General features: G+C 54.3%; 1 protein-coding gene across 1 annotated transcript; it reads right to left on the reverse strand.

The window, feature by feature from the left end:
* Positions 1–315: 315 nt before the first annotated feature.
* On the reverse strand, positions 316–2,145 carry LOC120693378 (mitogen-activated protein kinase kinase kinase 18-like). The gene has a single exon (XM_039976797.1). The coding sequence runs from the start codon at positions 1,820–1,822 to the stop codon at positions 338–340; it is 1,485 nt and encodes a 494-aa protein (XP_039832731.1). The 5' UTR covers positions 1,823–2,145; the 3' UTR covers positions 316–337.
* Positions 2,146–17,399: the final 15,254 nt, after the last annotated feature.

Below are 17,399 nucleotides of genomic sequence, written 5' to 3' on the forward strand. Positions count from 1 at the left end.
GCACCGAGCTGAGCTGGATCTTGTTTTCGCCGGCTGCTGGCGAGCTTACTAGCCATGCTCTCAGTGGAGCTGAACCCATCGTTCTACCGTTCTGCACATCCATGCCTACCTGTCATTCCTGGCCTGGTATCAGGCCGCCATGGATCGAGTTTCCTGAATAAGCATGCTGTTTTCTTCTTCAGTCTTCCGCTCCAGAGAATCATTAGCCGGAGGTGCTGAAATCTTTGCAAAAGGAAAACCGCCAAGTTTGCGGGAGGAGAGCGCGTCAATAAGCTGCTGATGAAAAGTGAGTGGCACTCGAGGGAAGGGAAAGCAGCAGCCGCGCGCGCCGCGCCGATCAACTAATCGTAGCCGACCTATTACCCGATCGGCAGCGATGTCGGTCAGAATCAGCGAAGAACGCGTACGAAACGGGCACACGAAACTCATTGGCTGCTCGATTGGACACAAATTTGGATCGAATTGAATCGGCGAGGGGGACAACAGTACATGGTACCAGCACGGGTACAACGGCCAACGGCGGCCAGCCGAATCTTACTACCGCGAACCCGCATTTATGTCGACAACGGTGACTGCGACAGCCAGGACGGCCGCGGCCACAGCGGAGCCCGCCGCCGCCGCTGCCGACGAGCACGGCGTCATGATCGCGGCCGCCGGCGGCGGAGCTTGGGGCGGCGGGCCGACCAGTACCAGCGTTGCCATTTCCCGCGCTGCCGTGTGTTGCTGACGATGGCGCTGTTCTTGGCGTCTCGGAACTGGGAGGTGGGGCCCTAGTGTCGGCCGCACAGGTGGGCCCGGTGCCCCTCTCCGGCTCCTCCCAATCCCAGCTCGCGCGAGGCCAGTTTGAGGCGGCCAATTCGGCGACCCGCCCCTTGGCGCGCGCCATGACCTCGGGCTCGCTCTCGGGCTCCGCGTCGTCCAGCGCCTCGGAATCCGAATCCGAGAGGGACCAATCGAGGACCGCGCGAGGCGACGGGGATGGAAACGGCTCCGGCTCGGTGGCGCCGTCCTGAGCATCCGCGGAGAGGAACGGGTGGCGCAGCAGCTGCTCGCAGGTCCACCGCTGGCCGGCGTCGCGGCGGAGGCACTTGTCGAGGAAGTCCCGGCAGGCCTCGGACAGGCACGCGGGGATCGCGGGGCGCTTCCCGCCGAACCCGACGAGGAGCAGCAGCTCGCCGACCTCGCAGGCGCCGCCGAGCTCCGACCACGGGCTCGCCCCCGTGAGAAGCTCCAGCGCCGTGCAGCCCAGGGACCAGACGTCGGACGCCGGCGTCGCCGCGCCGCCGCGCGCCACCTCGGGCGCCATCCACGCGGGCGTCCCGCGCGGGCCGCGCGGCGCCGCCTCGGACACCAGCCTCGCCGCGCCGAAATCGGCGAGCTTCGCGCCGCCGCCGGCCTCGCCGCGGCCGAGGAGCACGTTCCGGCCCTTGACGTCCCCGTGCACCACGCCGGCCTCGCCGTGCAGGTACCGCAGCGCGGCGGCCACCCTCCTGAGCACGCCCCGCGCGCCGCGCTCGCCGAGCCCGCCCCGCCTGGCGGCGGCCTCCGCGGCGGTGCCGCCGGGCACCAGCTCCATGCGCAGGTCCCTCGTGGCCCCCGCCCCGCCGTCCCCGAGGTACGCCACGACGTACGGCGAGGCCAGCCGCCTCAGGATCCTTATCTCGCCCTCCAGGCACGCCAGCGCCGCCGCCGCGGCCGGCGCGGTCGCCGCGTCCACCGACTTCACCGCGAAGGCGCGCCCCGTGGCCCTGTCGACGGCCAGGTGCACCGCGCCGAACGCGCCCCTGCCGATGCATTTCCCGCGCAGCCACTCCGTGTCCATGGCGCGCGCGCGCGCGCGTGTTGGACTCGAGACTAGCAGAGCAGAGCCGACCGAGTGTGAGGAGAACAGGGGAGGAAGGAGAGGTGTGGAGGAGTCAGTTGGCAACGGAAAGGACGAGGAGCAGGTGGTGTGAGGAGTGCAGGAACGGGGGGAGTGTGCCGGGGGCGCTTATATACTGTGGGGTTCCGGCGCTGGAATTTGTGTGGGCTAGGATTTCGGCCTCGGAAAATTATCCTCCCTCATTTTTCTTTCTCGCTGGCCAGGCCTCCCCGTCCTGGGATTTCAACTGGATTCGCATGTTGGGCGGACGGGATATTAAACTCGGCACCCCGAATTTATGGGATATCATGGGGGGAATAAATCGCCGGGTCACGGTTTTGTGAGAGAGGGAGAGGGAGGGAGGGGGGAGCCGTGCAAGTTGCGGGTGTTATCTTCGGGGTGCCGCTGCGTTGAGGCCACATGGGCAGAGATTTGGGTGACTTTGATGGGGTTCCCCCCTGGTTGATACTTGATGATAGTATATGGATGGATGGCATTTACCTGCAGCAAGGCTTGGTCTCTTTTCATCACCTGTGTGTGTGTGAGTGTGACTATGGCATGTAAAGTAGTTCGGTTCACCGCAGTCCTCTTTCCTGTGACGGTCACCAACCGTTTGCCTACCAATAGCACAAAAGTATACTACTAAATCGAGGTGATTCTGTACTACGTTTTTCATTCCTCCTCTGACTACAGTTTCAGCTCTACTGCTCTAGTGTGTTGCTGCCGAGAGACGAGCAGATAGATGTCAACGACAACCCAAAAGATGCTGAAAGCAGAAATCTTCTGAAAATCACGGGACGTCCTAGAGCACACTCCGGCGCCGCGCCCCCCTCCGCACGCATCAAAATACACATCCTGGATTCGGGTGTCCACACAGCCACAGGAGTAGGAGCCGCGCGCCCGCGCTAGCATCCAAAAGGCCAGTGGGAGGGAGCTTTTGCCCCCACGGAAACATTTTCCGTTCCGTGACGCCTCCACATCGTCGTTATCAACAGGATAAAACACATTTGTTGCCTCCGAGCGCGGCGAGCCACACCGCCAAAGCGCGCGCGCGCCCAATTGGCTCCTCATCTCGTCGTCTGGGCCTCGCGTAGACCTGGGCAAACGTCGGGTCGGGTTCGGGTCGGGTCAAGGCCGGGTCACGGGTCGTATAAGACGGCCCGCGCCCGACCCGTACCTATCACCGGGTCGGGTCGGGTTGGCCCGTGCACCCTGCGCGGACGTGTCGGGTCGGGTTTTTTTCGGGTTGGGTCGGGTTTTTTGGCCTTTGGGTCGGGTTTTTCGGGTTGGGTCGGGTTTTGGGTCAAAAATCACGGCCCGTGCCCGGCCCGTTGATTGTTGCGGGTCAAAAAATACGGCCTGCGCCCACCCGCCACATAGCTCGGGTCGGGTCGGGTCGGGTTTTTTTTCGGGCGGGTTGGGTCGGGTTGTTCGGGTCGGGTGACCCATGCCCAGGTCTAGCCTCACGCACCTCCCGTCGTGCCGCCACCGATGTGGCAGCTCGCCCGGGGGCCCGCGAGCGCGAGGCCGCGGTGACATGGCGTGCGGGGGGCGCTCGTGGCGCAGGTGCTTCCGCACGCGAGCGAGAGTCGGGCGAAAAAGTCCTCGTTTGGTTGCCGTTCTCTTCTAGCCTTCGCACGAAGTACTAAATGAAATCTATTTGCAATTTTTTTTTCAAAAATAAGTATAATTTTTCATGGTGAATCTAATAACGATAATTAATCGATAATTAGCTACAGTAGTGCTACAGTAACTATTCTCAAATCACACGGTCAAAGATTTTATTTGAATTTTCAAGGTTCCTAGCGCGAGGTTTTAAAGTTAGTTTTATAAACTAATTTTGTTTGACATTAAAATTACCGATTAAAGTGTTACTATATTTTCTAGAATGACATAAACTAAACAACGCCAAGGAGCCCGGCGAAAGCGGGGTGCTCTGCGCCAAGGCCTCGGACTTGTGGTGGCTCGCGGGCAGCGGGAGGGACCGCGCGTGGCATTTATCGCGTTTTTTTTTTTGAGGTAGTGGCATTTATCGCGTTCGGCGGCGCGTCCTCTTCTGTTCGCCCACTGCCCACTGCCCACTGGCGCGGCCGCGGGCGGGCGGGGACGTGCGCGCCGGCGAGCCACACGATCGCAGACGCCGCGGCGCCCTCGTCGACGTAGGCGCCGATTGCCCTGGGAATGGGTGGCGCTCGCGGGGAAAACGTGTGACCCGCGTCGCAACCTTTCGTCTTTTCCCCCACCACTTTGAATGTTTGGACGTGCGGTGCGACGCCCGCCGGTCCGCGCCCCCGGGGTTGTTCAGTCCGACGGCGCTGGTGGCACGTCCGGTTCGTGGTTCGTTAAACGGACAACGTGTGCAGGACAGTAGGTGGAGAGTTCTGCTCCTTTTCTTTTTGAAAGTTGGTAGAGAGCATATTATCTGGGCATCTGCAGCTTCTCTAATCATGCGTTGTAAAAAGCGCAGACTCAGTCGTTACTGGGTTGACCTTCTTTCTTCTACTGATTGTACTTTGTCCTCTCAAAAAAAAAATGTATCATGCATCTAAAACGTCCATTTGCTATCATTTTGTGGAGACATTAGGGGCGGATCTAGCATCGGATCAGTCGGGGCTCGAGCCCCTCCTACATGCGCTAGAAGCATGAGTCCCTCCTAAATCCCTTCTATAAATTTGTAACCATTGAAGTTTGAGAGTAATAATTATAGATAGAAGATGATGTAAACAGTCTTTTCTAGTATCTTTTGACTTTTCTAGATCCAGCCACTAGGAGACCTAACCGTCTGTTTGGTTGAGTGGATGGCTCCAACCAGGTCGGAGCGAACCTTCTTTTCAAGCATTTGGATGGAGAACGGAGTAGGTTGGAGTCGCTCTGAGATGGAATATTCGCAACATATGCGGGTTGGCCCCGTCCGCCAAAATCTGGCGGACGAGTTCGACCCGCGCGGGTTCCGTCCGAGCAGAGACGGGCGCCGTCTTCTTCCTCGTGTGAGATGCGGAGGAGCTCGGGTTCCCTTTTCTCGGACCTTCCACCTATGACCCTGATGATCTTTGCAGGCGCGGAGGAGCTCGGGGTCTGTCGCACAGCAGCACCCAGCAGCGACGGCGGCGGTGACCGCGACGCAGGTGGAGGCGTCGCTGAACCGCAAGAACGTGGAGGTGGTCCAGGGGGACCGGTCCGCGACGCTGCTCCCGGGCGACGCCGTCGACGCGCTGGGAGACGTGGGCTCCGAGGCCGACGACGCCTGGGTGCCCGACCAGGAGACGGGCGTCTTCGTCCCCGCCGAGGAGGCCGCCGGCACCAGCAACGGCAGCTGCAGCGACGGCCCGCACGAGCAGCCTGCTGGGCCGTCGGTGCTGGGAGACCAGGCGACGGCGGACGGCGGACGGACCGAGGCGGGCGGACGCCATGGCGGGCAGAGGAGGCCGGGGCCGGCGAGCGCCGCAGGGCAAGGCGGAGGAGGCCGCGGCCGGCGGACGGATCTGGTGAAGGCGGAGTAGACCGGGGTGGAGGCTTCGGCGGGGGCCGCGTAGCCCGGCCGGCGGCGGGGGGCCGGGCGCAGGCCGTCGGGGGCCGCGCAGCGTGGCCGGTGGCGGAAGACCGGCGGCGGGGGGGAAGATCGGCGGCGGGGGGCTGGGCGCACGGGCTGAGGAAGAAGATAAGGGAGAGAGAAAAAATAAAAAGAAAAAGAAAAAAGTCAGAGGTTAACGGGTGGAGTCCATTGGTGGCAAGTGAGACCCTCATTAACGGTGTTATCATGCCATCCAACCCGTATTCCCAATTCCTTCAACCAAACATGAAATGAGTTCACTCCGTCCCCAAAATCAGAAGTCCAACCAAACAATAGATGGGTCGGCTCCGTCCCCAAAATTCGGATTGGATCCAACCCAACCCATTGATCCCGCAATCAAACACACGGTAAGAAAGCAGCTACTGAACCACCCCTCAATTTGAACAACAATGTGCAGTCAGCGACAATGATTGGAAGAAGGAACATTCTCTGTGTGGCAATCAGAGGGGGGCACAATTCTGCCGATCCATTCTGTAACGTGGGACGGCTGCATTGGTCCTCGCGATCATACATGAGTACCTTCTTGTGCCAATCCGCATAGCGTTGGTGTGCACACACTGGCACGATGCATGCCGGGGTACATGCCGGACATGAGGCCGGGGCTCATGTACATCGCCTTATACGCGGATCTCGAAGGCTCGGGCTCTGCTAGATAACGGTCGAGTTATTACGGGCATATCCACCCCGAATAGTATCCAAACACCGGGGCTAAGGGTGCCGAGAGAACCATTTGCTCCTGATCTAGACTTTTCTTCTCTTTTTCCCTTCAGCCACTTGCTGCAGGGGCTCTGTTGAAGCGTGCGATCAACCTCCCCATGCTCATCGTGTAGGATAAGACCCGCCATGATTCTCGTTGAATGGTGTGGCCGTCCAGCAAAAGCAGCACTGGATCGCCCGAGATTCAATCCCCATCCATGCCACTTGCAACATGGCCCCTGCATGACAGCATGAGGGAGGGAGAATTATGGCTGTAACAATTTTCGCCTCTTTATTAAATAAACAAATTCATTTAGTCTCTCAGCTTTGTTATCCTTGCACGCTATCGCGCGACCTACGCTCAAGCTTGTCAGGCTAGATACCGTCCTAATTCGGGGGTGGTGCTTCCTTCGTGATAACGTGGCCTTGTTTAGCTGTTTACGTGTAAAAATTTTGTAAAGGAATCTTGCTAATTTGAAGTACTAAATGAAGTCTACATACAAATTTTTTTGCACAGATGGGTTATAAATCGCGAGACGAATCTAATGATGCTAATTAATCTATGATTAATCCATAATTAGTGGATAATTACTATAGTATTACTATTACAAATCATAGATTAAGTATGCTCATTAGATTCGTCTCGCGATTTACAGCACATCCATGCAAAAATTTTTATAAATAGACTTTATTTACTACTCCATACATATGTCAAAACATTCGATTTGATATTTTTTTGCGTTTACAGGATTTACAAGTAAAAATCTAAATAGGGCCGTAATCTACTCCCTCCCCCGTCTTGCTAGGAACTGGGAAAGGTGCGGGGCCCATGAGCCGCAAACACTCCCCTGGTCAAGATCCTTTTCGGCATCGCTTTCTGGACGAGCTGCCTCCGTCCCAGGACAAGAAGCCGGAGCCGCGAAAAGGCGCTCCATTAATTACTACTCCTGGCTAACCCAGGGCAGCCAGGCACAGCTGGTTTGATTAAAGAAGCAGCCCTGGTGGTTTCCCCCGGTGTCCGGGCAAGTGAAGCGCATGGCGCGCGCCCACGACGCCGGGCCAGGTTCTCGGCACGACCCCGGCCGAGCCAGGATACGGTGAACTGGACGCCGCGGTGTCCAGGGCAGGCGGACCGCATGACGGCCGGTGCCAGCCAGTAGTCCTCTCCACGACGGAGGGAGAATTTCACGGTCCGGTCAGATTCCCTTCCCGGGAGTCGGCACGCACGCGGGGACACCACCCCTGCGCGGCGCCCCGCACGCACGCGGGACGCGCCGCGCCGACCGCTCCGGACATGCCTGCCGGCGCGGTGCGGGTGGACGAGGCCGGGCGGCGTCAGGGAGTTCCGCCGCTGGCCGAGTGGCTGGAGGCGTTGTCGCGGCGGGGTGTCGTGGGATGGCGCGACACCGGCGGGCAGGGCAACGTGGGGGTGGGGGGGACGAGGCAGCCCGACACACCGGGCCCCGGGTGCCGGCCGCGCGGCCGGAGCCGCGAGAGGAACCACCGGGGGCGGTGTCGCGAGACCACGCGGTCACGCCATGCGTTCCCACTGTGGTGGTGCCGTTGCGTTGCCCACGACGCCCGTCTCTATGGGCTGTGCCCCCGCGCCCGGGCCTCTTGTCTCGCGCCGCCCAGTCGCCGGCGCGCCAGTTTTGGCGCCGGCGCGCCGGTGCTGGCTGACTGGCGCCGTGGGACGGCATGTGCCGCCGCAAACGAAACGCAACGCCACCGCGCGCCGTGGCGAATCGACCGGGGCGACACCCGGACCACACACAACAAGCTTCCCCTTTGGGTGGATCCAGGGGCGTAGACAGGGGGCGGGCAAGGGCCTGGCCCGCCTATGGCTCCCAAATTTACATTGAAAATTTAAATTTTGATTAAATTTTTATATAAATTAGTATGATTGGCCTCATAATAATAAAAAAATAAATTCATGGCTCCGCCCCTGGGTGGATCGGAGCACCGGATTTTTTTAGTGGCTCCAGCACGGCTGGCTAGTGGCTACACATCCTGGCGTATAAAGGCGGATGCTGCCGTCACGTGCGCGGCTCGGGTTAAGCTGAAAGCAAGATCCCTCTCGTGCCGTGTTTGGGCGGCCTCGGCGGTCGGCGTTGCTGTGCTCCACCCATGTCCTGATCACGACGCGCAAATGTCACCATCAGCTTCGCCTAGCGCTGCACAGAAAATGCATTAGCTTGTCGAGTGCTTTACCGAGTGCGACCCTTGGAGGAGGGAGGGAGGGTACGGTGGCTGTGAGGCTGTGACTACTGACTAGTTGGTTCGTTGCTTTGCTTCCACTCGGCAGTAAGGTCACATGGCCCGCACAGTTTTACCAAAGGCGCCGTGACCACAGGTCCACGGCGCATCAGAAAATGGTATGCCGACCCGACCTCTATACAGGTTTTTTTCCTTCACTTGACGGCTGACTGGCCTCGACTCCAACACGGTCCTGGTTTCGTCCGCAAACGTTGAATGAGAACACGGTCCTGAATTGCTCCACGTAGGAAAACTGATCCTGAGCATGGGGGAACACAAATGCGTGCTCAGGGCGAGGTGTGCCGGAGCATGTAGGCCCGGAAACACCTTGGCAGGATCTAGGCAAGCACGGCCAGAGCGCCAGACAGCTCTCGCCGCCTCGCGCGCCGGCAGCCCGTCCCGGTCTCGAGAGAGCGCGCGGCATCCGTCGGCGCAAGTTGGGGCGACGCAGCCGGACTCGCGGTCCGCGATCCGCGAACCCTGTGACGGCCGACCTTTTTCCAGGGAGGGAGCTGCGCATACGCTGGCCGCCAAAAGGGCCGGGGCGTGGCCTGGGGTGGGCTACTTGGCGAACCAATCGAACGGGGGGCCGGTGCAAAGTGCAGGGCGGGCGAGATGCACGCACCCGGCCGGGGGCAGCCGCAAAGCCGCCTGGTCCAGCGCTGCCGGCCGGCCGGCCTGCTGCGCCTAGCCTTCACGCATCATCAGCCCGCAACCGCCGAGTTCTTTAATCGCCGGCCGTGGCGTCCGATTCGTCGCCGCCGCCGTCGCTTTGCCCGGTGATGAACCCCAGGTCACGTCACCACAATTTTTGTGGAGCGATTAGGCTAGGCCAGTGGCAGCGGGGCCCCTGCAACATGCGATTGGAGTACTCCAATTTCTTTCCTTTTTCTATTTCGTCCATGTGTGCTGCTCCAGCTCGAAATGGATTAGTGATTGGTCACTCAGTGTCAGTGGTGGTGGTGGTGGTACTGGCCCGTATGGCATCCGACGACGTACTAGGCCATGCCTGAGCCTGACTGAATGAATCCCGTCGTTGGGTTTAAAAGCCGGAGGTCGGCGGCGCCTTTTCCTGACGGCAACTGTCACGGTCACGGTCACGCTTAAAAGATATTTTTCTGTGCCATGAGATGTGCAGATAGAGATGCAGATATCGCATCAGCCATGCATGTTGTGATGTTGCGCGCATCAACTTGACAGTTTTTAAGTAATTCTCAGATCGATTGCAGAGTTCGCGCATCTATGTGCAAGTTCTAGCTAGCCGACTGTAATGAAGGGGTCGAGAAAGACTTAACTGCTCCAAGTTGACAAACCGCAGAGTCCACAATGGGAAGATTGGAAGGGAAAGGGTGACGCACTGACGCGGTCGCTGCTCTTTCCTCAACGTAACGGAAAAACGAACATAAGCTGAATGCTCGGACGCATCTGGACTCATGGGGCATCTGGTGCACCGGCCAACCAATGAGAAGCTGGTTTTCAGTTACGATGACCGGCGCTTCTCGATCGCCGTCTACTGCATATTCAGTGAACTAGCCAGGTTCAAACATCACATGCGCAAAGATTGGTTCCAAGGTCAACCTTGGGGATCGGATACGGAGTCCGGAAAAAAAGAGTTGTTGCAGCAGACGACTTCACTATTCGCTTTTAAGTTCCATCCAGGTAAAGAAGTAGTGCTCCGTATGAAGAAAGGTCTTATAGGAAAGAGTTACAAGGGAATAGGGTCTGACAAATTATTAGTAGCACCTTCAGTCATACATCGCTGAAGATGGACTCTTAGCACTTGATTGAGTTCAAGTTGAACCGCTCATGTTGAACTAGTGTACCGTAGTTAAGTACCAACCCGTTCTAAAATATACTCATCATGTTTCAAATTAGAGTTCACTCTAGTATAGTAAGTCAAAAATTTTAATCTTTGAGCGGCTTTGTAGGAAATTTAATAGCATCTCCAATACCAAATAAATGTACTATCTGGATATATTTCATGGTGAAATCAATAAAAACTAATTTATATTGTAGATATGAAGATTTTTTTTCTATAAACCTGGTCAAAAATAGAGAAGTTTGATTTAGCATAAATTAAGTTAGAGTGCGCTAAAATTTGGAATGGAGAATGGATGTCATTTTAGTCCGGTCCTAACTCAAACTTCTTCAACTTTCACTAAATTTGTCAAAAAAATGTTAACTCCTCTAATATTACCAAATAAACTAATGCACTAACAGGACATATTTCACGTTAGATATAACAAAACTAATTTCATATTATAGTTTTGGCGCATATTTCTAGAAATTTGGTCAAACTTAAAGCAGTTTTACTGATTGACAAAATAATCAAAATGACTTGCAATTAGGATACATGGAGTACAGAAGTATGGAACCAAGCCTGATTAGGATACCAGCTTAAATAACACACAACTACACAAAAGTGAAACCTTACTCGAGAAGTTTGTCGTGTTGTGCAGTTGTGGAAACAAAAAACATATTGAAAAGAACACATCCAGCCATCCAGGATCCAGCGCAGGCCGCACTCGAAGCAAGCAAGCTTACAAGGATGGGTTTCCGCATGCAATCAGTTTTAATACTTGATGACAAAAACATTAGGGTCGATTTAGGCATTGCTTTCGCCTAAAAACAGGTCACTAATTTGACTCTGTCTCGAACTCTCTCGTCCAGCTACAGTTGAGAGAGGCGAAAGGGAGGCGATTCGTGCTCCCGCCGGCGGGGTCGCCGTTCCCCTCTGCCTCCAGCGGCCGTTGGGCCCTCGGATGTGAGTGGGAACGGAGGCGCTCGTTCCGGCGGTGTAGATTAGGTACTAGTTTGTCTAGGGTTTGGTTTCCGGCGGCGGCGGCGGCATCAAGGAATAAGGTCCTCCTGTGCTCTTCCCCGTCTTGGTGGTGCTCCGCTCCGGTGCCACCAACGTGCGCGTGGAGGAGGGGCGCCCTGCGTGGATCCCCTGTTCAGGAGTCCGTTGCCGGCGACTCGTCGCGAGGTGAGTTCGCTGGCCTTTTGTTCCAAGGATGGAGAGGCAGCTTTGGGTGGTGCGGAGGGCAGGAGAGTGGAGTTCCCGGCTCGGTTGTTCCGCGGCGGCGTTTGTGGACGGCGAGTCGGCTTCCAAGGTCACAGGGGCTTGGGGTGCGTCCCTGGCCAATGGATCTTCAGCGTTTGCTACGTCTCGTCCAAGTTTGCGGGAGTCTACTGCGGTTCTTCTAAAGCCTGCTGGCGTTGGAGCTCTGGGCGACCTTTGGCTCGCGGTGAGCGGCTTCCGGCGATGGTCGGCGGCATCGGCTGTTGGGGGATTCGGCCTACACGGGTTCCAAGGACCGGTTTGCTTTTTCTTTGTTTTCTAGGGACCTTTGTGCTTTGGGTCGGTATGGCTATTCTCTGTATCCTTGCCTTTGTACCTGTATTTGTACGTGTTGATGTATTGTATCCTTAACTGAAATACAGGTATGTTCGATCACAAAAAAAACAGGTCACTAAGAAAGCATAGTAGCTCGTACTGTAGACATGGTGGTGTCCGTGTCACTTTTGCCGCACGACCAGTCGACCAGTGAGCATTAGTCTTTCCATTTCCAGTAGCGACACGCCCTGGTGGGTTTATCGTGTAAAGTACCATGTAAAATTACGCAACGTGCAAATCCTTTCCTGACAAAGTGCTGAGACAGCTTTAGACAAACACAAGTGTTCTTTCAGTCATCAACTCTGAAAGACTGCATCACCAGAAACAGACCCCCCTCCTTGACAAATGCTGAACATGTATATGAAACAAAAACAATGAAAATAGTGTAACACCCATAAAACTAATCTGAGCATAATCATGTCATCACATGCATCATCATATAAATTTGAAACTGCATTTGGGACGATTTCCGGAATGTCCAGATTTTAATCCGGAATATCCGAGTTAGAGCTGACCCGGAGTATCCGGGTTTACTGTACTGGACACGTGTCATCCTCACAATCACTTGTTTGCCACCTCACCTCCCCGGCCCCACATGTCATTCCCACCCCCTTACTCACCAGCACACCCCCTCCCTGCTCACTCTCTCATCCTCACTCTCTCCAACCCCCCCCCTCTCTCTCTCAAGCTCAAGCCATGGGAGAGCTCTCTCCCCTCTTCCACCATTGAAGCACCTCCCCCTCGTCAGAGCCTCGCCAGAGCACGACGTCGACGGGCTGCACCATCCCCACCTCATCTCCTTGGAGCTTGAAGCTTCCCCAAGCTCTTCCTCCATCTTCCTCAAGCTCCAAGCAAGAAGAGCAAGCTCGAGCTTCACCAAGCCTTCTCCTCAACCTAATTTTTTTTGCTGAGATAGTACTTGACCCAAGTAAGCTCATCCCCATCCCCGATCCATCTCCATTGCCCTAGGTTTGAGCCATTAGAGCACCTTCACCATTGATGACCTAGAGCTCTCAAACCTCAATGCATGTTGGTTTTAGCTATCAAAATAGACTCCCTACGTTCCTACGAACCTTTAGAAACAAACCTCACCCCAAACCGAGGTCGGAAACACCGGGAACAGACTTTTCAATGTTCGTACGTCGAGCTGCCGGAAAGTCCGGGGCTACTGTAGAAAAGTCTGGGCCCGGACTATCCGGTGCTGAAACGCGGACTATCCGGGGTTGCCTGTCCGGACTAAAGTCTGGAGTGTCCGGGAACCCCTATAAAATGGTTCTTTGATAGTTATTTAATCCCATTGCTTTTAGTTATACTTGATCCCCATATGTACTATATATTTAGCCTCTTTTATCATGGTTTTGCACTAATAAATCATACTTCCCATATCATATGCATCTCATAGCAATCATTCTTGGCATATTTACTTATCAAGTATCATTGCACTCATGTAGAGACCGTGACGCCGAATCAAGAGGAGTGTGAGCACGAGTTGGAGATCGTGGGTGATGACGCTTCCATTGAAACTCAAGGCAGGCACCTATGCATTCTTTACTCTCTATTTTGGATCAATCAATTATATGTGTCTTGTTTGTGCATGAGTTACCGTACATTATCTATATGTATCGATGCTTGCTTAGAACCTAATCGATGCATTACCAACCTTGCCTAGGATAACCCCTCCTAGTTGAGTATGCTTGTTAGGCATCACGAGTTATATACTTAGCCTTGCATAGTTACAGTAGAAGTCGAGAGATGGAAAGGTCACCACCACTCGCGAGTTATAGGATATAATGTTTTATTCTACTTAGTTAGTCAATGATGAATAAAATTGAGCAACTATGAATGGTGATTCGGACTTGGGCAAGTATGGTAGAGCCATGTTGAGAGTGGAACTCAAATGGTTAGATTTGCTTGAGTTGATTAAGGACCGATGCGTAATCGCTTTGATACTTGAGCACTTTTTCCGTACGAACCACATACTTAATTATGGGAAGGTAAACCAACTAGTATTAGTCACACCTTGCCTTGATCGGATTCGGTGCGAGTCATGATGGAGTGTGATCGGCGGTTCCAGTGCACTTGCCCTTCCCGACCGTTCGCTTATAGTCGGTTGTGTTTGTGTGAAAGGTTGAGGCATGAATCAACACTTATCCTTGGCCATGGGTATGGTCGTTGGTCTTGTCCTCATGTGGGTAAAGTTGTACACCCCTGTAGGGTTTTCGATCTATTGCAATAGCCGCGCTCTCGGACATTGAGCACGCTCTTGTACTTTGACTTTAACGTAGAGTTACCGATGAAGTTCATGAAAGATTGAGCTTATGATGCATAATCACTTTATTTATGCAATTTCATTGATGGATGCTTAGAGATCATAGATGGTATGTCTTTTGCTTCTTACAACTTGATCAAAGTAGATGCTTTTATGCAAAACTAAATACCATGACCTATCCTTGCTACTAACCAAATGCATTCTCCTTGAGGTCGGGCAAGTATATACCCATATCGGATAAGTCCTGCGAGTACCCTTTGTACTCATGGTGCTATCATTAAAGTTGTTGCAGGTGATACCCAGCCGGAGGCCGTGTTTGGCTACTTCTACCCCGCGGACGGAGGTGCGGGTGAGGAGTAGATGGCCGGTGGCTACGAGAAGGGCACTGTCAGCATATAGTGTTACCTTCTATTTTGCGTTATGTATGGAGTGCGCTTTGAGTAGACTTTCCGTTGCAAACTCTGAAAAACTTATGTAATGTACCTTGAACCTCTTTTGTAATATAACTTGTGTGTTGGACGTGGCTATATAATGGTATTATTGTTGTGCTGGTGGAGTGTGTTTAAATCCTGAGCGGTGCTCATGACACATTTCAAGAACTACCGGTGTTAGTTCTTTCTAATTGAGTTGATCAATGGATGATGACTCGATTAGACGGGATTAACTTGGGCTGCTTCCTCACAAATAGTCTTATTAAAATGCCATAGCATGAACTGCCCACGCAAATTCAGTGCGATTTGCAGTGAGCGGCACACCAACGAATCATGAATCGATCTTGTGAGATGCAAGGATCGGCTATCCAGCCAGGCACCACCCAACGAAAGTATTCCCCTGTTTTTTATTTCCATCTGTCTTGACCTAGACTATCAATCTCGTAGCGTGCACGCACTGTACGGTCACTGTTTCCCATGTGAGAGAGTCAGGGAGGACTTTGGCTCGGCATCGCAGTGGCATGCTAAAAGAAACACAAGGGGGGGGGGGGGGGGGGGGGCATGCAATGGTGGCCATGGAAAAGATCTTCCAGGGCAGCACACATTCATGCATGTTCTCAGCTCCATGGAAAAGATCTTCCAGGGCAGCACACATTCAAAACTTCAAGAGTGTATGTGTGGCGCAGAAGAAGACAGCAGCGTCGACGCTGTTCCAGATATCCTAAGCAAATACTTGTACACGATGTGCTGCCATTGCTCTAGCAGCGCTCGCTCTCGCTCTGGTAGACTCCTGCCATAGTGCCATGCCACTGCCAGAGCAAGCGCTGGTCCCGACCCGCGGCCGTCCTCTTCTGGCACGAGCTCGCCCAAAGGCAGCCATAGTCTCCGATCCGCCTCCAACCTGGAAAACCTTGCGCGCCTCCTCTCGTCACATGAAAAAACCGTTGCGAGGCCGGACCCGTCCGTGGCACGCATCGCTCTCACACGTGAGGCAGTTGCGATTCCAACAGAGATCATGTGTGTCCAAACGTGCGAACGCAATGGCAGGGCCGCCGTGGGGCGAGGAAAGGAACGCATGCACAACACATGGACGGACGGGCGTCTCACGAAGGGAATTGCACGGAGACAGCAACCGGCGGCGGCAGGGCACCACCAAAGCGTACGCGCGGCTGGTGTGGCGGCGAAGGCCGATGATGCTCGGGCTCGGGCCGGTCGCGGGGGAACCGGATCCTGGGGGCTTTCCGCCAGAGTACGCAGGTAAAAGAGAGCCACTGCGTCGCAGGCTCAAAGCTCGGAATTGGATGCCGCACTGCGGCAGCCTCCAGGGGTGAAGAGGTTTTGAGCTGAAAGCACGGCGCTGCGACGCTGGCCGTGCCGTGCATGAAGCCATGAACGCAACGTCGCTGCCAGAATCTTGTCTCGGATTTGGACGTCAGTTGCCCCCCCCCCCCCCCCAACAATATGCCATGTCCATTGGCGAATCCAGCAAACACATCTAGGCCTAGTTTGGAAGCCCGTTTCCCGGCCGGGATCCCCGTCATTTCCCTGGGCCGGCAGCCCACGCGGAATCCTTCCACGCGGAGCCCGACATGTGACTTTGGAAGCCTGCTACATTGGGATTTCCGGCCCGGGTGAGTCCGATATCCCCGTGGAATCAGGCCCGGCCTACGAACATCGGGGAGAAGTCCCCCCGTCCGGCCGTCCCTCGTCTCTCGCTCGACTCCGCGAGGCGCCGAAGCGGAAGTGCCGCCGCCGCCGGCTCCGTCGCCGGCGCTTGATCTCCTCCTCCAACCTTGCGACGACAGCTTCTCCTCCGCCGGTGTCCCTGCAGTCTCCTCCTTCGCATCAGGTGATTCCCCTCTCCCCGTTCCCTCGCATCTTCTTGCCCCCAAGCTAGGGTTCCTCCTCTCCTCACATCTTTTCTTGTACATCTTGTTGAAGAAAATTCGCGGCCAGGAGCAAGAGGAGATCCTGGCGTGGGTTCAACGGAGCAGGCGATCTGATACGCACGCTCCTCTCCATTCTCCCTGATCCCTCCCAGATCGATGCTTGTAATAGGTAAAGCAAACTCTGATGTGCCATATTTTGTTGATTTCCAGTGCCTCAGTGCTTCGCATGTACCATTTGCTTTGCATCTTGATCACAATTGTCACCGAAAAACACTGCTGATTTGCCTTTGTTCACCAACTGTCCCGATCCCCTATTATACAAGTCTAGGATCTCATTAATTCTAGGCGCCTCTTTCTGTTGCTTGTGCAAAAATAATTAGACAATCGCCTGCAAAAAGGAGGTGATAAATCCATGGCTCACTGCAGCTGACCCTGATCCCTCTTGTTGTAAAAATCTTTTATCTAGAACCATCAATAAAAGAAATAAGATCTTTACTGAAGGTGTAGTTACCACCCTAGATTCTTTGAGTCAAGTGTTATGGGGTCTCTTTTTCTGCCTCAAGTGCTTGACAGTGGTCTACAGCTTGTTATACTTGTAGTTACTAAAGGTAGTTTCTGCATCCTCTCTTAGTAGATTACATTTTAAAACAGCTTGTTAGTGTTAAGCATGAGAAGTACCTGCATCCTAATGGGCACTTTAGTACAAAAATGTTCAGATGGCTTCTCAGGCTAATACGATTTGTTGTTCCAGTATTTTTGACCTATCTTGTGGTTGATGCAATCATTTTATTTTATTTTCCACCTTGTTACCTATGGTGCATCTATTGCCAAGAACAGATAAATTGAGCCATCATTTGGGGGCAATGTTTTAACAGCTTTAAGTTTAACATGAACGCAAGTCATAATTATTCTAATGGATAATGCTTTTTTTTATCTGGAAGATATCATTTGATAGATGAATTATATATATTTTTTGATCTGGTCCAAAGTAGTAGGATTATTTATTTGATAATTAATATGTCCTTGCTA

Source organism: Panicum virgatum, chromosome 9N (genome assembly GCF_016808335.1).
Source record: "Panicum virgatum strain AP13 chromosome 9N, P.virgatum_v5, whole genome shotgun sequence".
NCBI classification, from domain to species: domain Eukaryota; kingdom Viridiplantae; phylum Streptophyta; class Magnoliopsida; order Poales; family Poaceae; genus Panicum; species Panicum virgatum.